This window comes from Euprymna scolopes, chromosome 39 (assembly GCF_053919585.1).
Source record: "Euprymna scolopes isolate OS-2025 chromosome 39, ASM5391958v1, whole genome shotgun sequence".
NCBI lineage: Eukaryota > Metazoa > Mollusca > Cephalopoda > Sepiida > Sepiolidae > Euprymna > Euprymna scolopes.
In genome coordinates, this window is record NC_136520.1 from 80,726,087 (window position 1) to 80,751,810 (window position 25,724).

Consider the following 25,724-nt stretch of genomic DNA (forward strand, 5'->3'; position numbering starts at 1 on the left):
AGAAAACCTGCAGACAGTGTCCAACGGGTCAAAAGAGGGGGAGGGGCAACACTAAAGAAAACTGTTCAAATGAGCACGGCCTTTTTTCTTTTTTTGTATGGAAAATGGTTGGGTTATTTGAGACAGTAGAAATCTTTCAAAATAAAGATAAAACAGTTCAGTTCAACACATACATTTGTGAGATGGGAGGGGGGTATTGAATAGTACTTAACTGCGATGACGTGCATTCAACCGATGATTGGGTGTCCGGCAAATTCAATATTCTGATGTTATAATGAGAGGCCGTCTCATTTCGCAGCGTAAATCGCATTTTTATTATTAACGTTCGTTCAACGATGTGATCAGCGCCATTTCTTCTTTCTAAAAACTGCCTTTTCTATTGTCTCCCACGTCACCCGCACCAAAAATGTTTTTTTTTTCTCTCTTCTTTTTCCTGCACGCTGCTTCGTTTGGGGTCGCGGTGGGGTGTTTGGATGATTTTTCGGCGTGACCTTACATTAGTTTCCAACTCACACACCATCCTTACAAGATTATATTTTTCAATTCAAAAGAAAACAGAAAACTGTTGGTAGCAGAAATCAGATTTTTTTATGTTAAAAAAGAAGAAATCAGATTTTCACCAATCATCAGATAACTTATATCTTTTGATAAATAATTACCTGACTCTCATGAAAGGGTTGAATTGAAGCTCTTCCCCGATTGTTGAAGGAATGGTTGGTTGTTTTTGGGCTCTTTGGTTCTGAAAAGAAAAACAAAAAAAATGAAAATAATTCAATGAATTAACAAAAATTAAATAAATTAGTACTAAAAAATACAAAAACAAACACTATTATAACAACCATGCCTCAAGCAGCAGTAGGAATTACAGATGACAGCAGGAGCGATAGCTTACAGTTTATAATTTTGAATCTTTACTTAATTTCTAAGTTTGTACTGATTAGTGGAAGCATTTAACTTTCTTTTTGGCTTGACCAATCAGAGTCTAACTTTTAAGTGAGCTGAGAACACTACAATAAAAGGCACTGCCAACTAGACTTCCACTTTTTCTAGCCACAAAACCATAGTGATCAGATTCATTCATCAGTGTTTCTTTCACCTTCAAACTTTTATATTGGGATGAAACACAAACCTTCCAAGCCTTGGGTTTAATTTTTAGAAGAAGATCAAAGAATTCTATATGCAGCTACCACACACACGCGATCCTAATGCAACACCTGTATACTATACGCAAACATTTTCATATATGAACTCTTTTCTCTTCTTTACAAACAGGACATTCATTCCATCCTTCATATATGAATTGTTTTCTGTTCCCTACTAATGGGACATTTATTTAACACTGTATGAACTTTCTAACTTTTTGTTTTGTGCATACTCATGAACCTATTCCTTTATTAACACCTTCTCATTTCTCTTTATTTACATATTAACAAAGTTGTTCTAATATAGAGAAGTTCATTTCATATACTTTTAATTAACATCAGGAAATATACTCTCATTTTGAATGAGCACAATTTTTCAATTTTTAGTCTTTTTACAAATTTTTATGTAAAAAAGTGGTGTAAAATACATCAATTGTTCAGTTATATTTTATGTGAAAAAGTAAGAAGTCAATTATTCATTATATTTTACTTCACAAATTGTAAAATTTATTTGTATGTGAAAAATTGGGGTATTTTGCTCACTTGCATTTAGATGTGAAAAAAATGGTATACAAAATGTTAATTATTTTATGCAGAAAAATCAAATTTATCTTTTTCACACCTGTAAATTGGATCTTTTTTTTTCTAAATCTACTTATTTTGAATAAAACAGCATTTTATACTTTAGTTTCTCTCTTTTAACCTGTAATTTCATCCTGTTAAAGTCTATCACAATTGTTTGTATAAATAAAGTTGTAGCTCTAAAGAAACAACACTACAGCTTTATTTTAAAACTCTTATTGAAAAATTAAATTCAGGTAACATGATTATGTAGTAGAGCTGACATCTATTCAATGTCTTGATACGGGTCTAGAACTGGGAGCATGCCTTTTCCACAAGTGCCACATATAGGTACACTTCGGTGTTGACTTTCAAGCTGACTTTGAAGATGTTAGGTGGCATGATGTGGCCCTCTCTTGAAACCATACCAAAAACCATAACCATGGTCAGAAACTTTGTTTACATCACCCTGGGTATATCCCTATTATTTGTGGCAATGGCCCTGTTGTCATAAGTTGGATCAGTAGAGAGCATGAATTATATAGCGGCGCATATCCGATCTTGCTCGTTTGAGATTGTATCATATTTAGACATGACAGAAAGCTCCTATCGTGCTTGAGATTTATACATAACTGGCCAACTAGTAGATGGTCTGCAACAAAAAAGAAAACCGGTTTTCATCATGGACTAACCATTAAGGAGGCTGTCCTATTAGCAAGTGCAAAGTATTGGGGCTGCTATATTGTGATTTGGTGAATGAATTCTAGACAATGCAGTAGCTTTTGGTGGGGCTTCTCGATGCCATATTAGTGGGTAATTGTTACGGCTTCATCTTATGGTCTACAAAAAAAATATTTCTTCACTTCTTTTTCTTCCTTACTTTCCATCTCTGCCTGCTTTAACCAAGTCTGTCAACCTATTCCACAAATCCTAAAACTCAATCATGAAAAGTCTCCAGAAAGAAGCACGATTAAACCCAGAACTCCAACTTCTAATATAGACCCCCACTACGATGTCTCCTTCTCTAACATCAGGGATCTATGTTCCAACCTTCAAGATGTTGAAATACAATTATAGCAGACCAAACCAGACCTATTCTTTCTAAGCGAAATTGGCATTGGGCTAACTATTTCCCTAGATGAGTTTGTAATTAAAGGATATTCTAATTTAAAATCCAAATCTGACTCCCAAGATTGACATGGGCATGGAATATGTGCCTACATTAGAGATGGCTTTCCATGTGGTAGAGACGCCTCCAGACATCTCTAGAAAAATCTAAATTGCCCTATATGTGCTTTCAGATTGCACTTGCTCACACCACTGCATTTATATTTGCCCTCTATTGCCCCCATAACAGTGGTGTTACTATCTTTAAAAGCATATCTGAGAAAATTGACCACATCCTGTCTGCTCATCCTTTGGCTAACATTCCAATGTGTGGAAACTTCAATGTTCACAATGTGGAATGATTAGCCCACTCAAACAAGTCAAATGATGAGGGGGAGGTTCCGTCATGATTTCTCCATTGCTTATGACCTAAATCAGATTGTTCACAAACACATCCATGTGCCTGACACTGATAGTCAGTATGCAAGTCTCCTAGACCTTTTTCTCACAACTTGCCATGAGCTTTATTCATCTTCCGTTTTGTCTCCACTGGGATCTTCCAACCACTCGGTTATCTCGATTAAGATAAAAAAAAATGTAATAAGTCCTCCGACATACCTCTCCATTGCACAGTATATACTTTATGGTTGATTGGGATAGCTTTTGTACATTTATATCATATCTACCTCAACGTTCCATGATTAAAAAGAACATGCCATCCATAGTATCAGAGCTGACAGAATCGTTAATATACCGCTTCATACCCTCAAACAATTTTCAGCAAAAATCTAACAGCCAGTCGTGCGCACAGAAATCATTATTTCTATTGATTCCAACACAATAGATGTACTGAGACTACTGTCTTCAAGACTGCCAGCAACCACTGTAAAAGAGTAATAAATAACATGAGAGAGTTGCATGCTCAGTCTGCCAAGTCCAAAGTAGCTGAGCAGCGGTTTGGTTCCCATCAATTTTGGCAAATAACAAACAAGGTCCTGAATAGAAGTGTGTGTTATATCCCAATCATCATCAATGAACCTGAGGTAATCTTGTCAGCATAGGATAAAGCCAAAAACTTTGCAGCTAATTCTACCCTGTGCGATCAGGGCTGCCAACTCCCTGTATTTCCTCCTGTGTCTGAAAACACGCTATGAGACATGCAAATATCTGTGTGTGATGTTGCCATGCTAATCAAAAATCTTGATTCCAGTAAAGCAACTGGCCTTGATGGCATTCCTATCATAGTGCTAAAAAAACTTCAACCAAAACTAGCTCCCATACTTACGAAGCTGCTTTTGTTGTCTAAGGAGAATTGCTGCTCAACATCCTGGAAAACCCCATTAGTAAGTCCCGTATTTTAAATATCCTGTGCGTCATGAGTAAGTTACTGGAATCTGTGTTAAATAGAGAAGTAGTCAACCACCTCAGCAAAAATAACCTCCTCAGTCACATGCAATATGGTTTTGGTTCTACTAGATCTACAGCTGATGTGCTAACCATTTTATCTCATAGGATTAGTGAATCTCTCAATGGAGGCTTCCTTTCTAAGGCAATTGCCCTAGACATATTAAAGGCTTTTGATAGAGTGTGGCATAAAGGTCTACTCCACAAAATCTCGAGGTACGGTATAGCAAAACGTCTTTTCAATTATTAAATCATTTCTCTCTGTTCATAAGAGTAGTGGTTGATGGGCAGAAATCAGAAGTTCACAGTATTAACGCTGGACTCCCTCCGGGATCCATCCTGAGCCCAACTCTATTCCTGATCTTATTCCTGATAAATGGTCTCCCAAATCACACCCTAAGATCTTTTGTAGACATTTATGCTGATGACACTACCATCTATGGCAACACTTCAGAGGCTGGAAACGAGCAAGTTTTTTCTTATTCTCTTTTCTCTGATCTTGATAATGGTGCAATGGGGAAAGAGGTGGCTGGTTAATTTTAATGCATCTAAAACTGAACTTCTATCTTTCCATCATCAACATTCTGATCCCCATCTGGCATCAATGCCTTTCGAGAGGGCTCCATGTTTTGACAAGCTTCTAAGTCTGACCTTTACTCCTGATTTGAGATGAAATATGTATATCAAATCCGTTGACAAGACTGCTGGAAAAATGGTGAGATTGTTTTACTGCTCCAGTAGATATCTCACTGATGATGCAGTATAAGAGCCAAGTATGTCCAGGGATGGGGGATGCCCTTTTCTTTTCCTTGCAACCTCTTTCCCATAGAAGAGACGTTGCGAGCTTGTCTCTGCTTTATCGTTATTTTCATGGCAAGTGCTCGTCTGAGATTCAATCTATGGCCCCCCCTTTGTTCTGACTCTCACAAAAAACACTCATCTAGCTGAAACCACTATCAATAATTTCCCCCACCCTTTATCTGTACTTAAACCTAAATGTAGATTCAATGAACAAAGCTTATTTCTTAGAACTGCACACCTGTGGAACTCTGTTCCGTTTTCCTGCTTTCCAACTGACTATAATATAGTTGTCTTCAAGACCAATTGAACAAATTCTTGATGAGCCATCCCCTTAAGTAATCCAATTTACCAAATTTCCACTACTAATTACTACATATTCCCTTTGATCACTGTACGCTCATTAATTCTTATCCTAGAGTAGCTTCTGGGCCTTGATAAGTGGGGGGGGGATTCCTTTGTAATAATAATAAAAAAAATCCTTTAATCTACAGAGGATACATCTATCATTTCATAGTGTTTAAACACCGGTTGCTATGCCAGGACATAATAGCCATCACAGAAACGTTTCCACAGCATGGACAAACCAAGTTACACTCACCAGCAAATCATTGGGTTGCACTGGATATATTATCATCTATCGAAAAGTCTGCATAGGAGAAATGGGTTAAAGTTATTCCATTACAACAGAAACGTAATCTAACTAAAGCAGTATGATTATAGAATATAAAAATATTTTCAAAACAAATTTGAACATAATGTTTCGGTTTGGTTGCTTTGTTTCATTTTACGGCTTATCAACCCTTTTCGGGTCAATCATTTATGCAAAGGTTTTTATACTTCAAGTTCTTTGTATCTTTAAATATTTATTCATAGTGTTTAGTTTGGTTGTTTTGTAGAGAGAAACTGTTGTTTTTGTTTTTCGCGTTGCAGAACATAATTGAGTTTTGCAAAAAAAAAAAAAAAAAAAAAAAAAAAAAGAGAAAAACAATAACATCAATATTTGATACATCTAAGTTAGGAAGCTGATATTTTCAAATGTCCTTATCTGGTAGCACCAAATTGGACATAATGGATCCTGGGCAATGCTGGGTTGGTAGAGGTAGTTAAAAAAATAAAAAAAATAAATCATTACCTTTGCCCAAGCCATCTTGTCTTTTATTGCCTTGTTGTCGGGTTCCACGTGGGCTGCAAATTTCAAGTTATTCACCGTATACTCGTGACCACAGAAAACTCGCTATAAAAGTGAAAAAAAGAAGGAATAAGATGGACATTTTTATTTTACAGACATTTGTGATACTATCAATGCCCTCCCTCTCCCCAATAGTGTTAAGAATTTAAAAAAAAAAAAAAAAAGGAAATAAGTTTATCAGCAGAACAAAGCTGAAGGAAGTTGTTCATCAACATGCACACAAAGGGAACTAAAATCAAATTGTTAATCAAGGTATGGCAAATGACTGGGACAAAGAACTGAACAATGGAGGTCAATATGTTTAGAGTTAGTTTATGGAAAGTTTTAGGGATGCATCAATGAGTTTTACAACAGTTAGGAACAGTTTTAGGTTTGCTACTATTGGGTCGAGAAGTTGTGAGTTGGACACAGTTGAAAGCAGATTGTGGTTTGGACCAGATCAAGAGAGCTTTAAGAGGCCAAGGAAATGAATTGATCAACCGACTGACGAACATAACTTCAACAGAAAAATTAAAATATGGACTTAGCGTTGAGAGGGTTGTTTTCCGTGATGATGTCACACACGCACCCAGAATCCAACTAATTAAAACTAGTGAGGGTGTCTGTTTAGAAAAAAAAAAGTGGTAGTAGGCAAGCTCAAACTCGCGATACAAAGGCGGAAAAGAAGAAAGTGAAAGAAAAGCTGAGATCTTACCGCTAAGCTAAGACGCGAGAGGAAGTGAAAAGTGTTCAAATTTATCGATGTCAATCAAACAGTTGACTTGAAGTGAATAAGTTAAAAATCATGCAGGTGCAGAAATGAAGGTTGGCTGCAGACCAGTTTCTGCTTCCCCACGATGTTGGGGAAAACCAGCTCCCCTCAAGAAGGGGGAGCTCTCCAAATGAATAGCAATTGTCTGATATGAAGAGATTTTCCAACACTGATCGAAGCTAATTGCCTTTCTGGAGGTTCCGGCTGGGAAGTCAGTCGACACCTATTTCACTCCGATTAGTTTTGCTTTTATATGGAAAAGACAAACAAACACGTGAAAGGACAGAATAGAGGCAATTTTATAAAAGTCGATCAAAATAAATGTAGATGACATCTGTTCGCAAATCGTACATATTATAATCTAGAGAGTATATAAAAAGTTCTCCAAAATAGTAACCCTCTCGAGAACCCCCCACCCCCACTCCAAAAGCCTTTCGCGGACATACAAAAACGCGCGCACCACTTTGCCTTTTATATATATAGATGTGCGATTTTGTGTTTCTAGTGTTTTGTTTTTATACTTGTGAGCCACTGCACACCTCTCGGCAGGCACAAATGTGAGAGACAATGACACGGCCAGAAAAGATGAAAGAGAAGACTATGAAAACAGCATTAGGGTCAGCGATTGTCAAGCAGGCGAACATGTGGTTGCACACATTCATACAATTCTAACGTTTTTTTTTTCTTTAATTTATTACTCCAAATTTTTTGTAAATACATTTTTTTTATACTAAAATTACTTTCAAAGATTTATTTGAATTTATATGATGGTTAAAGTATTCACTTATATATGTGTGTGTGTGTGTGTGCGCGTGAAAGGTGAAACATAAGAATTAGATAGACATTCGATTATATATATATATATATATATATACGCGCACACACACACATATACATACTAGAAGGCTGCCCAGCATTACCTGGTCGTAAAATATGCTTAAATATGATATTCTGATTAATGCTAATTTCATATTTATTATTATATTGGACCCAATATATAGTAAATATTTAAAAAGTTAAAAAACAAAAATGTGAATCGTGCGCCACCACCGAGAATCAAAACCAAAATGTTTAGCTTATGATTTACTTTTTCATTCAAAGTTAATGCCTGAGCTATGAAGACATTTGTTGCAAGGCTAAAAATTAAAACATGACCCTATAGCTATTACGTTACGCATGCATATTTGTAATGCTGTCATTCGCCCTTCTCCTGGCAAATTCCATTTTTTCAATTTTCACTTTTGCACCGATTTTCTCAGCTAAAACTCAAATATAAAGTTTTGCATGGGTTTGAATACCCTATGAAGTTTCATGTCTGCAGACCAAAAACTAATAGGAGTTCGGTAGGCAAAATTGTTTTAAACAAATATATATATGCATGCATAAATATATATAGAAAGAGGTTTGTGTTTACTATAACCCTTTTATGCAAATATTACACAAGTATAAATCATGTAGAATATCTGCATGAATATAATTACATGTGATAGTTAATTAAAGATGATCATCACATAAGAAAACTGAAATAAACTAATAGGGAATTAAATAAAATGAATGTTTAAAAGAATATGCAAATTAGGTAGATCTTTTGCAGATGAATGCAATTCCATGACCCATACATAATAAAGGTGTATTTTCTTTTTAAATAAATAAAAAAAAAGGGTTTTTAATATGAATATCAATACACAAAAATACCCAAATTTATAGGAGTATAGATATATGTGTGTGTGTGTGTGGGGGGGGGGGGGGTTGGTTATGAGAATTACTTAAATTGGTGATTACATAATAGATGAAACTGATTGTATTTATTTTCACAGTACATTGCAAACTAGGATATTAGTGTTGTCAATATACATTAAGATGTAATATTTAACAGACATTCGAATTTTTATACACACATATATTTAAGTGAATTTACTTTGAAAGATTTACTTGACTTTATAGGATAGTTAGAGCATCCATTTATACTATATATTAATACATTATATATATTGTAATTAAAGTATTTTTGGATATTAAAATTGCTTTCAAAGATTTGACTATTATAAAAATTTTCTGAATATCTTATTTACTATTAATACTATATTTCTTTAAATATAAAAAAATCATATTTAAAATCAATTTAAATATAAAATTAAAATGACTAGCATGCATTTAGGTTTATTCTTCAAGAAATGGTCTATTTTAATACTCTACATATTGCCGGAACAAATCTTTGGCAGAGACATTTTCATAGCATTCACCATTTCAACACCCACGTGTATCAGAACACATAAGAACACAATGTTGCGATTTGACCATCTGCACACATGGAATAAAGGAACTACATTGTGTTCCACGCGTGGTAATACAGCAAAAAGGCTGGAATGTTCAAGAACATCTGTATATAACATTTGCCCGCAAAAATCAAAGCAGTTAGTTTGTTCCAGTTTTTCTCTCGTCTTCGCCAAGACTGGATCTAAAAATAACTGGGAGGTGTTAAAATTCCCAGTCTTGAATTTGCGCGCCATGCTCATGAACCTTACTTCTCACCATGGAAAATTACTACATCGAACAAGAATTTAATTCTTCATAAACAAATTTTATTTCGAATTACTGTTCTTATATAATGAACACACGCACACTTTCATGCCCATGATTAATGACTGTTTTTTTCCCCAGAAAATAATCACATTATCTTCAAGCAACGTATGACACTTTGTTCATAAAAATCAGTAATTTTAAACTCCATGTTGTTTTCATGAAATTCTCATTTAGCTAATTCTGCATAACAAACATTCATTACAACACTTAAGCTGGAACGCTTTGAGCTAATTTTTCTAACATGCAAATATTGTTCATTTCATATTTAATATTGATCTCAAGTTCTTTGTCAGGTGTCATTATTTTCCAGTGATATAGGATGATTACAACATTTTTACTGATTCCAATACAATTATCAATTCTGTACTAAATTTCCGATTCTCTATAGATCCATAAATATTTAACTATAAAATGGTTATTCTGTCCTAATCACTGTAAAAGCAGATCTTAAATATGTATATATTTTCTCAAATGTAGAAACACACTTGTGAAGGAGTGAACTACAAATTTTAGTTTTACTAGAAGTTTAAAATCAAGTTATTATTATTACTACTAGCAGTGGAATTTTAAAAAAATAAAATTAAATAAAAAAAGATAATTGAAGGAATCGTTTTTGACTTTGTAAATTAGGCACAAATTTTTTGTACACCGATTCCAATACCACAAAAATTTCTGATTCCAATTTAGATTAATCATCCTGACACTAAAACGTACTAAACCATAGACATGTTATTTCTCTTCATATTCAAAAAGGCTGAATTAGTGAAAGCCCAGTATTCCCTTGCATGTAACACTGTACTACACACATTCTAATTCACATTTGTCATCAATTGAAATGAATGGCTCTCGTCTTCAGGAGGCCTCAAGTTTTGACAAGCTTCTGGGCTTGACCATTACTCCTGATCTTAAATGGAACATGTATATCAAATCTGTTGCCAAGGCCGCTGGAAAAATGGTGGGATCTTTCTATCGATCCAGTAGATATCTCACTGCTGATGCTATTCTCTACCTATATAAGAGCCAGGTACGTCCAAGGATGGAATACTGTTGCCACATCTGGGCAGGAGCTGCTAGAAAGGACTTGTCCTGCCTTGATAGAGTTCAAAATAGACTTCGTAGCCTCGTAGGAGATGTCCTTTTCTCCTCCTTGCAACCTCTATCTCACAGAAGAGATGTTGCGAGTTTGTCTCTGATGTATCGTTATTTTCATGGAAAGTGTTCAACTGAGCTTCAATCTATGGTCCCCCCTCGCCAAACTTTCACAAGAAACACTCGTCTAGCTGTAAACACTATCAATAATTTCCCCCACTCTTTATCTGTGCCTAAACCTAAACGTAGATTCCATGAACAAAGCTTCTTTCTTAGAACTGCACGCCTGTGGAATTGTCTTCCGTTTTCCTGCTTTCCGGCTGACTACAATATGGTTGTGTTCAAGTCTAAAGTAAATAAGTTCTTGATGAGCCGTTCCATATAAGTTATTAAATTTACCAAATTTTCATTACTAATGATTACTATATTGACCAATTTCTACTGTACACTCTTTAACCCTTATCCTTGAGTGGCCTCTGGGCCTTGATAATGTGGTGATGCCTTTGTAAAAAAAAAAAAAAAAAAAAAAAAAAAAAACATAGCTGTTGTAAATTCAACTAGTTGATATAGCCTCTGACCGTCTTCAAGTGTATCTTGTCAAACTCTGGAATCTTTCTGTCAAACTCGAGAATGTGCACAGAATTTTGAACAGAACACTTTATTTAATCTTTGGGGGTAGCACGCTCTTTTTCTGTCAGCCATTTTGAGTGTTGCTCTCATTGAATATTGAAATTTCAACCTACAGAAGAGTATAACAAGTACTTTATCCACTATGTCACAGGTCTTTGTGGACAATTCTAGTATGAATTTTAGGAGTCTTAAACCTATTTTGTTTTCGAGATGTACAATCTTACTACATACATATATATATCACTATTTATTATGACATATATATTTTAAATACTATTTACTAATACCTACTTGCTACTACATATATTATCCAAAAAATTCAAATCAGAACAATCAATCGTTATCTCAAAAATTCAGAAACATAATCAACTCTTCTGCTGATTATAAAAACATGAAGATTATCTACCTTGTAAGGTTCAGCTGCTGAAATTTCTTTAAAAAAAATGATAGAAATTGACAGAACCCCTTTTTACTGATGTTGTAATTGGCACCACTTCTTAGCTTCATTATGTTCTTGCGGTTTAAAAATATAAATGCATTAGTTTGTATATGAACCAATTTGCTGTGTTAAGAACAAATTGGAGAGAAGAACGAGTCAAGTGTTTGGCAGCAAAGGGATCATGCTGAATGTAAGAAGTCGTACAAATGTTGTGGAAGTGCTGTCAATTTCTTTTTTTCCTAATTAGATTACAGTTCTCTCAGCTTCAAATATGTCAGGTCTCAACATAGCACATATGCACAACTATATTCTCCAAAAAAAAAAAAGAAAAAAAAAAAACCCTATTCTTGAAACAGCTTACTGATACACAGTCCAAGATTGTCTAATTTGCATACACAAGGTATCAATGCTTGTTACATACACCATCATACTTATGTATGTATATTATACACCACATGCCATTATAGTATTATATATACAGTCACCACTGCATGTCTTAAAGTGTATGTATAAAGTCATGCAGTGTTGTCATTTTACATATCATGTATAAATGTGTGTGTGTGAATGTTTAAAACATCCATAAACAGTTCAACAAAACAACGCATAAACATGGGTCTGCATAGCATACAGATCAAGGGGACATATCTGTTTCCAGTTTCGTCATCTTTTCTTCTTGTTGCTAGTTCATCTCGTTTTGTGGATTGGTTGGTTGTTTTTGTTTTACGGCATATCAACCTTTTTCAGGTTATTTAATGCCGAATCTAGTTATTTTGAGGAACAATTTTTAATGGAGTATAATTTTTTTTAAAGTCAGATTCTATTTAATCCATAGTTGGTAGCCTAACAGGTACTACCACTCCGGGTCAGAGTGGACCAAGGAGCAATGGCAATTAAAAGGTGGCTCCACACTCCCCAAGGCCCGCAAGGTGGGGCTTCACCATCAGATATAGTTTTAGGTCATATCCGTTTTGTGGAAGCTGAAATAAACACCCTTGTAACTTATTTGCATGAGAAGTAACACTGAGAAAATTTCTAGTTATATTTCATTGTAGCTTTATTTCCAGTCTTCAACAGCTGCACATTGCATAGCTAACATACTTGATTCTTATTGTAGGGTGCAATCTGTTACAATATGATTGGCAAGAATTTGTGTTAGTTCATGTGCTCATTGAATTTGTGTTAGTTCATGTGCTCATTGAATTTGTGTTAGTTCATGTGCTCATTGAATTTGTGTTAGTTCATGTGCTCATTGAATTTGTGTTAGTTCATGTGCTCATTGAATTTGTGTTAGTTCATGTGCTCATTGAATTTGTGTTAGTTCATGTGCTCATTGAATTTGTGTTAGTTCATGTGCTCATTGAATTTGTGTTAGTTCATGTGCTCATTGAATTTGTGTTAGTTCATGTGCTCATTGAATTTGTGTTAGTTCATGTGCTCATTGAATTTGTGTTAGTTCATGTGCTCATTGAATTTGTGTTAGTTCATGTGCTCATTGAATTTGTGTTAGTTCATGTGTTCATTGAATTTGTGTTAGTTCATGTGCTCATTGAATTTGTGTTAGTTCATATGCTCATTGAATTTGTGTTAGTTCATGTGTTCATTGAATTTGTGTTAGTTCATGTGTTCATTGAATTTGTGTTAGTTCATGTGTTCATTGAATTTGTGTTAGTTCATGTGCTCATTGAATTTGTGTTAGTTCATGTGCTCATTGAATTTGTGTTAGTTCATGTGCTCATTGAATTTGTGTTAGTTCATGTGTTCATTGAATTTGTGTTAGTTCATGTGCTCATTGAATTTGTGTTAGTTCATGTGCTCATTGAATTTGTGTTAGTTCATGTGCTCATTGAATTTGTGTTAGTTCATGTGTTCATTGAATTTGTGTTAGTTCATGTGCTCATTGAATTTGTGTTAGTTCATGTGCTCATTGAATTTGTGTTAGTTCATGTGCTCATTGAAGACTGGTAGAGCTCCAACCTCTGTTGCAATGTTGCATCTCTGTACCTATTTTACATATACTTTAATGGAATGTGTTCTGATGAACTCATAGCATTTGTGTCCCCTTAACGTACATACTCTTGACTAATCTGATGAGCAGTAAAATGCCACTCATTCACTGTTGAGGTTCTTAGATACTGGAAAGTCTTCTACTAGTTTAAATGTAATGTAAACAGACATCTTGCTATTCAACTCCACAGTCTCCTATTAAACACAATCCAAAATAGTAGCCTCTTACATTCAAGTGGCAATGTGCCTTGTTCTGGATGAAAAAGAGTATAAAATAAAATAAAAAACTCCACTGAACTATAATCCTGTCATTTCTCTACATCTTCAGAAAGCTCAAATTAGTGAGAGCCAAGCATTCACTCACATGTAACTTTACACTATAGATGTAACTGTTTTTAATTTAACCCATGATTATATTATGAAAATCATTTCAGTTAAAAGGACCTGTGGCATAGTGCATAGAGTACTTGGTAAAATTCAGTTATAAAACTTACACTTCTGGAGGTTCAAGATTCAATCCTCAGTGCAAATGAAGCTCAAAATACAATTAGGAATTACGTACAACTTCTATCCAATTATGGCAGATGGAACAAGAGCATGCCACCCTAGTGGATTAAATAAAGGGTCCTGTTCAAAATTCTGTGCAGATCTCCAAGTTCAACAAAAACATTCCTGAGTTCAACATGATACACTTGAAGAAGGTCAGAGTTTACATCAACCGAAACATGTGCAAATAACACTCAAGATGAGAACAGTTGTTTGAAGTATCCAAATATGAAGGAGACCAAACTGTTCTATATTTCTAAGGGTTGAAAAGAAAAATAGTCTTTTGATCAATTTACCGTGTCATGAGGCAATGATGCAAGAACCTCAATCAGTGCGTGGTACATCTGTTGCGGGTTACCTTCAAAAAACCGACCGCATCCACCAACAAATAAAGTGTCTCCTAAAAAAAGAAACAAAGGCAACAAAGAAAAACTCAAATAAAAATCTCTTGGATAGAAATCAAACAGATTATTGTCTGATGGGAGATAAGAAAATAGGGATTCAAACAAAATAAGTGACTTTGCATTGTGAGCACCCTTGAAAAGTGAAAAGCTCATAGGAGTTGTCTTTTATGTAGAAAGAATACAGACATGACAAATGTTAATAGACAACAACAAAAAATAACTCAAGTCTCTGAAAAATGCCCCCCCCCCACACACACACATTTTGTTTCTTTAAACTCTTAAACAAAATAAAATAGAAATTAAAATGGCTTCATTTTCTTTTACACTCATACACACACATTATTATTTTTAAACTCTGAAACAAAACAAAATTAAAACTAAAGAACTTTCACATTATGCCAAAAAAAGTGGGAGAGGATGCAATATTTTTGGCATCATTAAAAGGATACAACCACAAAGATTTGGACAGTTATATCTATAACCAAGGGCAATAAAAATGAACTAATTAGATACCAGATTATTGTATGATGGTAGACAAAAAAATAAGGACTTACTCAAATGAAATAAACAATTTTGTGCTGCGTGTTTCATCGGTTGGCTGAGACAAAAAGTGAAAGCTTATATAAGCTATCTTTTATGCAGAATGTATACAGACATGAGAGAATTTAATAGACAACCCTTCCCATCATTTGTAATGGAGACTGTTTGTAATATTGCGCTCTGATTGTAACAGAATGTTGACAAACAAAATCAGCAGCAACCATAGGATAGCTGACTAGCAAAAATAGTAGCAGCCATTTTAGCGATATGCAAATTAGCAAGTGTGCTTGGATAGAAATTAAGCAGATTATTTTCATGAGATACAAGAAAATAGGGATTCACTCAAATGAAATAAACGACTTTGTGCTGTGTGCACCCTGCAAAGTGAAAAGCTCATACAAGTTTTCTTTTATGCATCACAAGAAAAGGAGAGAAAAAAATATACCATGTGGTCAAGAGGAGAAGCAAAGTGAACACGAGGGTAAGAAAGCGCTGGCTAGGGCTGGTGTGAGGAGAGACTTTTAAAAAAATATGTTCTATGTTATATGGCAGAGCATTGTAAAACGTGTGCGGAAAAACTTTTGAAAGATAATGAAATACATTATTTTTGAAGAATCACGAATAAATGCATTTCATTTGCATTAAAAAAAAAATGCAGAGTCGGATTTTTATTTCTTTTTTTTGTTTGTTCCTTTGCGATGAGTTTTCAGACAATGTGCAGGTTCGAGTGGTTGAAATGTAATGAAACGGTTAAAACGTAATGACCATGTTACATGTTTGTCAGAGAGTTCCAATCGATCTAGGTGAAATCATCATCATTGTATTTGGTTTAATGTCTACTTTATATGCGTTCAGTGGCTTTTAGAAAATGACTTCTAAACTAATCTATCTCTACCTGAGTCTTTATTTATCCCTCTTTCTCTCAGGTACATTATCACTTCCTTCCATATTTTCCTTGCCAACTGACCTTGCTACCTTAACAGTTCTACATCCATTCTTTCATTATGACTATACCCACAAAATCTCCTGTTCTACACACATCTCCCTATACTGTCCAGATTTAATCTTTTTTTGAGATCATATCTAAGCCTGTCATTAAGACCCTCATAACATATCCATCATATTATTCTCATATCATTTCTCTCCATGCAATACATCTTCAGTCCTAACACAGCCATCATTCAGGATTCATTGCACAGAAGTTGAGTATTTATTTTGCCTCCCCTAGTCAAATGTCAACATGGTGGGATGGGCATAATATAGTGCCGAATTCTGTCTTGCTTCAAACTGTCAGATTCTATCAGCTTTTTTGGGTTTTAATTGTCATTTTCTATTAAAATCTGGTAATTTCACACTTGATACTAAGAGAGTTATTTCAAATGAATGGGAATCATTTTTATACTTGGTGGAGGACTGATGGAAAAGAAAGAGTAGCTAAACATATAAAGAAAGAAAGGGAGTAGCTTATACAGACTAGTAACATTTTACATTCGTCTGCATTGCTAGTCAGCTCAAAGTATCATTCTCATATAATTTAATAACATGCAACACATGTACTCAATCATGTCTAACTTTTCATTTCCAAGCATTGTTTTGCTATTGCTTTGCAAATTTTGTTACTTGAAAATACTTGAACCTAAAATTTTAAATAATAAATATTTCACTCCTAAGTTTGTTGTAAACACAAGACAAATATTAAAGATAAATATTATTCCACTATAATATTCTAATCTTGAAGAAGGTATTATATCACCAAAAATTTTATTATAAACAAATAAATGTTTATTAAAAAAAAAAATTCCTGCATTGTACTGGTTTTTATAAAATTTTATATTTTATTCAGATTTAAAGAAAACTTACATAGAGGAATTACTTCTATTTATTTCACGTGCCTATGTGATTTCCTCCTGATTTAACGTTTGAAAATCCTACTATTGAAACAACATATAGATTTTACTTTTCTAATGACTACATGCCACAGAAAATGATGAAGAAAAACACAATCCGATTCTGAAAATTTGATTATAAACATATATATTTTTTAAATACTATGTTGTATTGCTTTTCTAAAATTACAGCTTTAATTCAAACTTACATAGAGGAAAATAAAAAAGTCTATTTAGATAAATAGTAATTTTTATAAAAATTTATTAATTTATCCGATTTTTCATTTAATAATTTTAATTAGTTACAACTGACAAAACTATTATAAGAAAAATAGGACAATAAAATTACAACAAGCATTAATTTATTATGAACTGCTTAAAAATATTTATGGAAATAAGCTATTCAAATAGTTGTGTTTGGATCTTCACTCTCTAATATATATATATATATATATATATATATATATATATATATAGAGAGAGAGAGAGAGAGAGAGAGAGAGAGAGAGAGAGAATTTTGAAAGACTGTGATATATTATTGATTTAAATAACAGTAAACTATTTTGATGGTTATAGAGGTGTGATAAATGGAAACAAATTTTTATGTTTATTCATTTAAAAGTTTTTAAAAATGTAATAAAATCTTACCTGTAAAGACAACAGGCTGGTCACAATCATCACTTGTAACAAAGTAACAGATATGTCCTGTCGTATGACAAGGTGTAAACAAACACTTGATATTCAGACTCCCCAGCTAGACAACAAGAAAATAAAAAAGAACAGATTAGTGTGAATTTAAAGAGATAAGGTAAAAGAGTGAATTGAATATATTTAGAGAATTTCTGTTATTAACTAACAAAGTATTACCACTGCCAACCAAGGGAAAACACTAGAGATTAAGGAGAACTCAGGCAGGGAAAAAGTATATCTAGATGGAGTTCAGGAATTTTCTGCTAGAAGAGCATTATCACTATCGACCATGGAAAGAGTCTAACAGGTATATGTATACAGTGTGATGATGTATGGAAGTGAAACCTGGCCAGTAAGAGTTGAGGAAATAGTTTGCATGGAGAGAAATGATATTAGAATGATACAATGGATGTGTAATGGGAGAGTTAAAGACAAGCTTAGTTCTGATGACCTCAGAGGAAAATTGCATCTGATCAGTAGAGGATTGGTTGGTTGGTTGTTTTTGTTTTATAGCATATTAACCCTTTTCGGGTTATTTAATGCCGAATCCAAAGATTTTGAAGAAAAATTTTTTTTAATAGAATATATTTGCTGTTTTCACGTTGGTTTCTATTTAACCCATAGTTGGGACCCTAACAGGTACTACCACTCCGGGTCAGAGTGGACCTGGGAGCAATGGTAATTAAAGGGTGGCTCCACACTCCCCAAAGCCCACAAGCTGGGGCCTCACCACTGGATATAGTTTAAGGTCATATCCAGGACCTCCATTGAGGAACTTTTACCCTCTGCAGGGGGGCAGTCGGCGTATTCTAATGCCCCACCGACAGGGCCGATCAGTAGAGGAAGATCAGCAGAACAGAATACTTTAAGGGTCATGTCCAAAGAATGGATGGGTTAGTAGATGTAGAATAGTTGTGGTAGTAGGGTCAGTTCAAATAGGGAAGGCCAAGTAAATTTCCAACCAAGATCGCTACCACCTTGTTTATTTTTTTTGTTCGATCTGTCCAGCCTCATTTTAGGTTGTCACAATTTTTTTTTTTTAGGGGGAGTAGAGGGGAAAAAATACACCATTGGAGAGTCCCATTTGTAGAAAATTTTCTTTTTAGAAGGTGGGTCATTTTTATTTATGGCAGCCATATTAACCCGCCACCCCCAAAATTAAATTATAAATGAAAGCAAAAATAGAGGAATATTTATATCGATTTTATTTTTAATACTTTGACACAAATTTTTACTCGACATAAAGAATACAATTTTCAATGCTTTTTCCTTATTTTCAGTGATTTTTTTAAGGTAATAATAAAAATAAGGCTTTTTCAAGGCAAACATCAAAATTAAAGAACTTTTCAAGTCTGAACCTTGTCTATGCTAAAATATTTAATCCTGGAGTTTTGGGTTTTCTCCAGAACACTTTCATCATTGTTGTCATTTTTATTTTGATAATGTCCTATCCACCATGCCATCTTTAATCTTATGAGGTAATTTGTTTAAAAATATAATTATGTGGTAGATTTAAATTTTATTTACATATAAAAGATAATTAAAATAAATTAAATAAATAATCTATTGAAACAATATTGTTTGAATGCCCATTAAAATACAAATAAATTTCCACTGAGTAGAAAGATATTAAAAATGTGTGTTTAATATTTAAACATACCATTATTTTGAAAGTCTCATATAAACCATCTCTTGCTATTCTTTCTAGTAAAGTAGTTAAACAGAGATTCCAACCTATCCTTATATTAATATACACATACACTTTCATGTCATATTTCTATTTCACACATGTAAGTGCACATGGCGCCAGCCAAAATGAACATGTCTTTAAAATTTTTTCTTAATGCAAAATGCAGTGACAACAGAAACAACTATGTCCTCAGTTTCTCCTTACAACAAAACAACTTCCCTTTTATCATTGAATTTTGAATGGAACCTTTTATTTAATTGATGGGCTTAGCCTGCTCCTGTTCCATTTGGGGCTTGCTGAACTTTCATATTCTACAAACCATTTACCTTTCTTTGTAAGGATAGATGAGGTAATTTTCATAAAACCCTGAAAATATTTTGCATTGATATAAAAATGATGATTATGTGAATTTTTATAGGGCATCCTACATAAAATACTTGGCTGTGGTTGGTTTAAGTTATATTTAAGTGTTAATTTTTTACATAAATTTGAATTGGTAAATAAAAAATGTTTTGAGCAACAAAACTATATTTTTGTGAAATCAGTACATATATAATAAACTAAAATGAAAATCATTTGTAATATGATAATTCAGTTTTTCAATATTTTATTTTATTTACATGTTTCGGCTGTTGCCCTCTCCAGCCTTTTACAGGTGTCATTTTTCCAATGATGAAAGTGTTTCAAGATTTCAAATTTTAGCATATCAAAGGTTATAATCGAATGCTTCAAATCTACGTTGAAATTACAAAATAACTTCAAAAAGATTCAAACTAAAATATTGAAAATAAAAAAACTCTTTATTAAATTACATTTTTGGGAAAGACACAATTTTAATTCATACTACACATGTTTGACGCTTGATTTTTTAAAAACTATTTCAGCTTGTATACTTCTAATAGTTTTTGTTTTGCTGTTTCATCATTTTTTTGTTCATAGCTTGTTGGTGAATTGTTATTTTAGTTGACATTGTGGAGGTCTTTTTGATCTTCAAGTTTTCTGCTTCTTTAGCTTCTTTTCTCTTAATTTGAAGCATTTGATTATAATCTTTGATATGCTAAAATTTGAAATCTTGAAACACTTTCATCATTGGAAAAATGACACCTGCAAAAGGCTGGAGAGTGCAGCAGCCGAAACATGTAAATAAAATAAAATATTAAAAAAGGAAAAAACAACTTTTGTTTATACTGCACACATTTACTTTTTAAAAAGTTCTTCAGTTTGTATACGTTTGATTGTTTCTATTTTTGCTGCTTCATCAGTTTCTTTTCCATCTATTCTGCTAGTTAGTGAATTAGTATTTTAGTTTCAGAGGTTTCTTTGATCTTCAAGTTTTTGCTTTCTTCAGTTTCTTTTAGATTTCAATTTGAAGCATTTGATTATATCTCTGATATGCTAAAATTGGAAATCTTGGAAGACTTTCATTAGTGAATGACACCTGTAGAAGGCTGGAAAGTGCAATAAGCAAAACATGTAAATAAGACAAGCAATACCTCAGAAATATTGTCAAATTTGTTTTACCTTCAATTCATCTCCATGAGTGACTTTCCTGCTCAAGGCACCAATTCGTTCATCCCCTCCAAGAACATCCAGTCCTGATACTAGGTTGACAAGACGTTCATTACCCCCAGCATGATCCCTGAAAATTAAAAGAAATCTAAGTGTTTCTGAATTTATGAGATGAGGGTTGATAATTTGTATTATCTGGATTAATTGGACTACTGTTCTCATCTTTAGAGTTATTTTTACGTTTCAGTTGATGTAATCTTTGACCTTCTCCAGGTGAATCTTGTCCAACTTAGGAGTCTGAACAAAACCTCAAATGAGATCCTTCACTTAATCTACTGTAGCATGAATGGTTAGAAGTTCTAAGTAATTTGCAATCGTATTTTGAGTGTAACCCGCACTGAGGATTTTACCTTCAACTTCTAGAACAATGTAACTTTCAACTGAATTTTACCAAGTACTTTTTCCACTACACCAAGTGATAATAGTCAAATTATTAATGAAGAAGCGAGCACACTTTATACAACTTTTTGACTTTACGTACCAATGATGGTGAGTCGTGAGGACAGTTGTAAGTTTAACGCCTTCGTCTTGAACAGCCGATACAATCTACAAAACAAAAACGAAACACATTAAAGCAAAGAATTTTTTTTATATTTTGATTATTCAGACAGTTATTCTCATCTTAGTTGTTTTTTTCACAAAAGTTTTGGATGATGTAACATCCAACTTTCTTCAAGTGTATCTTGTTGAATTCAGGAATCTTTCTGCCGAACTTGGGAGTTTGCACGGAATTTTGAACAGAACTTTTTATTTAATTGATGGGGTTAGCATGCTCCTGTTCGATCATACATGACCAGATAGAAGCATTAAGTAATTTGCAATTGTATTCTTAGTATTATCCATGCTGAAGATTGAACCTTCAACCTCTAAAAGAATATCACTTAGAACAAACTTTTACTTAGAACTTATACCGGTATTTGTCAATGGTCCTTGCGAATTAATTCTACTCAGTTATGGCTGATAGAACAAGAGCAAGCTACACCTGTAAATTAAAAAAGAAGGCTCTGTGCAAAATTCTGTACAGATTTCTGAGTCTGACAGAAAGATTCTCAATTTAGACAAAATACACCTGAAGAAGGTAGGAAATTACATTGTTGTGAGAATGATACTCAAGACTACTATTCTCATCTTAGTTGTTATTTTCACAATGTTTTGGACACTGTAACAGTCAACCTTCTTCAGGTATATCTTTTTCAACTCTGGAAACTTTATACAGAATATTGAACTAATCTCTGGCATTTTTCAAATGTGTAGAATCTAGACTGGACATAATGGAACAGAACAACTACTGTATTCTCATTTGTGTGAAGAAAGGAGGAATTACGAAATGGTCAGACTAATGTCAAATATCCAAGCCTGATGTTAGGAATAAAATGTACTTGATACAGTCATGCAGCTGGTCAGAAGAAACTAATCAGTTAATTGTCGAAAATAAAATAATTGTTGATTGATTCAAAACAACTTGCAAAGGTAATGCTATCTAAAATAGCTGCAAACGGAAATACCTAATACACTAAATAAACCCTCTAAGAGTATGGTTACATAAACAGCAAAGGAGAAATTCTTACAGGTAGATACATCAGTGTCACAAATCTATACAACTAAAACAATAGATGTGTGTAAATATTTAACCAATAAACTACTGGTCACATAACACTAAAATTAACAGGAAATAGTAATCATACACCAAGAATGGTTTATAGCAAGTAAAATCTTTGTTTGGATGAGTGAATAATGCGTACAAAAATATTGTCTGCAAGTTGAAATGCAAAATGTTCATTTCAACTTGCCGACATATTTCTATTAGTTTTGACATGCACAAATTCAATCATAGCTAGAAGTGATTTAATTTTAAATCTTTCTTATCTATCTGTTGGGTTAGCTCACATGGTAGAAAATGTGGCTGGAGTGCTAAACGTTTTAGTTTCGATTCTAGCTGATGGTACCCAAGTCATTATTTTTTGAACTTTTGAAATCAGTACTATATATTAGGTACAATATAATATTCAATAGAGAATTTGCTCTGTAATAATAAATATATGAAATTTGCATGAATTAAAATATATTTAAACATATTTTATCACTCAGCAAGGTTGGGCACCCCAAGCCGAGATCAATAGTCGACCGACAATCAGGTTCAAGGAAACCACTCCATCAATTTCTGTGTATCCTATGTAAAATAGGAGCAGTGAATGATTATGCAGATTGTATGTTTGTTGAATATCGGATCTGCTACACTGGAAATGTGGCTTGGCAGGAATAAAACGTACTTGACAAAGGCACATATCTGGCCAAAAAAAAACAAAACTTTTTTTTTTCCACCTCAAACTAGGCATATTGCCAATTGGACATGAGGCTATTTGGAACCATGTCTACATGGAAATATGTGAGAAGATGAACAAAATGTCTGTTCACATTACATTTAAGCTTCTGCATGTCAGTACAGTCAGGGAAGCAGAAAACAGAGGGATTTCCGAAGTTTAGCAGTTTGAGGAAAGAAACTAATAAAGTAGAAGGCTTCCAGTATCTAGGGACCTCTACAGTGAAGAAATGGAATTTTGCTGTTAATAAACAGGTTTGTCATGGACATGCACATTGAGGGGGTACAAATGCAATGAGTTCATCAGAACACATTCCATTAAAATAGTCGTAAAACAGGCAGAGGAATACAACATTGTAGCGATGAGAAAGAGATTAGCGCTAGCAGTGTCAGAAATTTCGTGAAAATAGTGAATAATTCCACCCCATCTTTCCAAGCTTATAACTCCTCGAAAAATGTAATTCAAGCCCTATTTTTTTTTTTCAATTAAAGGAGCAAGGACCAAGGTTTTATTAAAAAAAAAAAAAAAAAAAAAAAAACGTGTTTTTTTTAAAAAAAAAAGGTTTTAAACTTCGGACTTTACAGGTAAATTTCTAAAAAAGCGATTTTTTTTTTGTTTTAAATTTGAATATATTATTTATTGACCTTTTCTCTTCAATTTGTGATATATAAAACTATTCAAGATAAATTAATTATTTACTTTTTAATAGACATTTCAAAATGAGAGGCGTGAATTATTCGACCCCCTGTCTTTTCAAGCTTATAACTCCTCGAAAAATGTAATTCAAGCCCTAATTATTTTTTCAATTAAAGGAGCAAGGACCAAGGTTTCATTAAAAAAAAAAAAAAAAGACAAAAAAAAATAATGTGTTCTTATAAAATAAGGTTTTAAACTTCGGACTTTACAGGTAAATTTCTAAAAAAGCGATTTTTTGTTTTGTTTTAAATTTGAATATATTATTTATTGACCCTTTCTCTTCAATTTGTGCGACATAAATTAATTATTTACTTTTTAATAGACATTTCAAAATGGGTGACACTTGGGGGGGGGGCGTGAATTAAAAAAAAAACGTTTGTCTAAAATATTATATTCGGTTTATTGGAAAGAACATAAAATTTCACATTGACCCTGAAAATATCGTAAAAATAGAATCAATAGAAAAATTTTGATAGATTTTTAAAGTTTAAAAATTGAAAAATATTGAGTTCGGAAAATTCATTACTGTTTTAAAAAAAAAAAAAAAATATTTCTATTACTTTTAAAACAACTGTAATAGTTTATTTTGGAAGTATAATCCATAAAGAAAATAAATAACCCACTTTTAACGGAGAAATTACGAGATTTTTATATTGTATTCGCAGTTTCATGTTAGGGGTGTCAAAAATTCCTACAAAAATTCTGATACTGCTAGATTAGCGCTATTAGATTTGAGACTCTTTTTTGGACTGTGTCAAAGAGGGACAGACTAGTGGTGGATGCACCAACCCAGATGTGGCAACAATATGCCATACAAAGGCGAATGGTGGCTTTGTAAAGATGCAGGATACTCTCAGATTTAATTTTCTAGCATGGTAGAGTAAATCCACATTCTTTGCAACAGTCTTGGCAATGTCCTCAATGTATTTGTTTGTTTGTTTAACTGATTGACGCAGAAACACAACCCTTTGAAAATAAAATATTTGGTGAATGATTCATAAGTTACCTGCATGCAAGAATACCCCATCTACAAATAAATATCCTAGGAACATGTCTAAATTGACAGTAAAATCTCAGAATGGACGTTTACAAGTAGAGGAGTAGGTGTTCAAAATCATTATATAAACTAACCCTAAATTCAAATCGGGAATTGACTGGCGACCAAGTCTGAGAAAACCATTTCCATCAATTTCTGTGCAACCTCCAGTTCTCTTTTCAGACCACTTGTTTACTAACAATCAAGCTATATCATTAGATTTTTATACATCAGTGTTTGTCAAGTGTTATAGCACAGCAGAAATTAAATATGTTCAAGTCACCACTGTGGGATGGAGGGTAAGTTTTGAGCAGAAAGGTTACAGATAATATTAAAAAATGAGGAATTTGACAATATTTAAAGTTAAAGTGTGTGAAAATATTTGGAGTTCATTCTTAGAAATATATACATTATATAAATAAGAGGTTAGTATTGTTTAGATCAACCTTTATACTTGACTCTAGTATGGCTCATTCTTAAGTATGCAATCCAAGCAACAAATCCCGATCCTCAAAAAAGAATAGGAGGGGAATTCTGGACAAGCACCACAGGGACTTATCAATAAGATACTCCTCCGTTCAGCTCCCTATTTAAATGATGCATATGATGTTTCACACTGTGTTTATTTAGAATGTTTTGTGTTATT

The 25,724-nt window shown here is 33.4% G+C and overlaps 1 protein-coding gene across 5 annotated transcripts in view; it reads right to left on the reverse strand.

Annotated features, from left to right (window-relative positions):
• LOC145263896 (hydroxyacylglutathione hydrolase, mitochondrial-like) overlaps positions 1-25,724 on the reverse strand; it is a 257,028-nt gene that overhangs the window by 2,616 nt on the left and 228,688 nt on the right. For all 5 annotated transcript variants that reach the window (XM_080120976.1, XM_080120979.1, XM_080120975.1 and 2 more), the window contains exons 3-8: positions 21,507-21,571; positions 20,978-21,095; positions 17,725-17,830; positions 14,543-14,646; positions 6,148-6,249; positions 660-739 (exon numbers count right to left, since the gene is read on the reverse strand). In XM_080120976.1, coding sequence (XP_079977102.1) covers positions 660-739; positions 6,148-6,249; positions 14,543-14,646; positions 17,725-17,830; positions 20,978-21,095; positions 21,507-21,571 — 575 coding nt within the window. The remainder of the gene's footprint in view (positions 1-659; positions 740-6,147; positions 6,250-14,542; positions 14,647-17,724; positions 17,831-20,977; positions 21,096-21,506; positions 21,572-25,724) is intronic.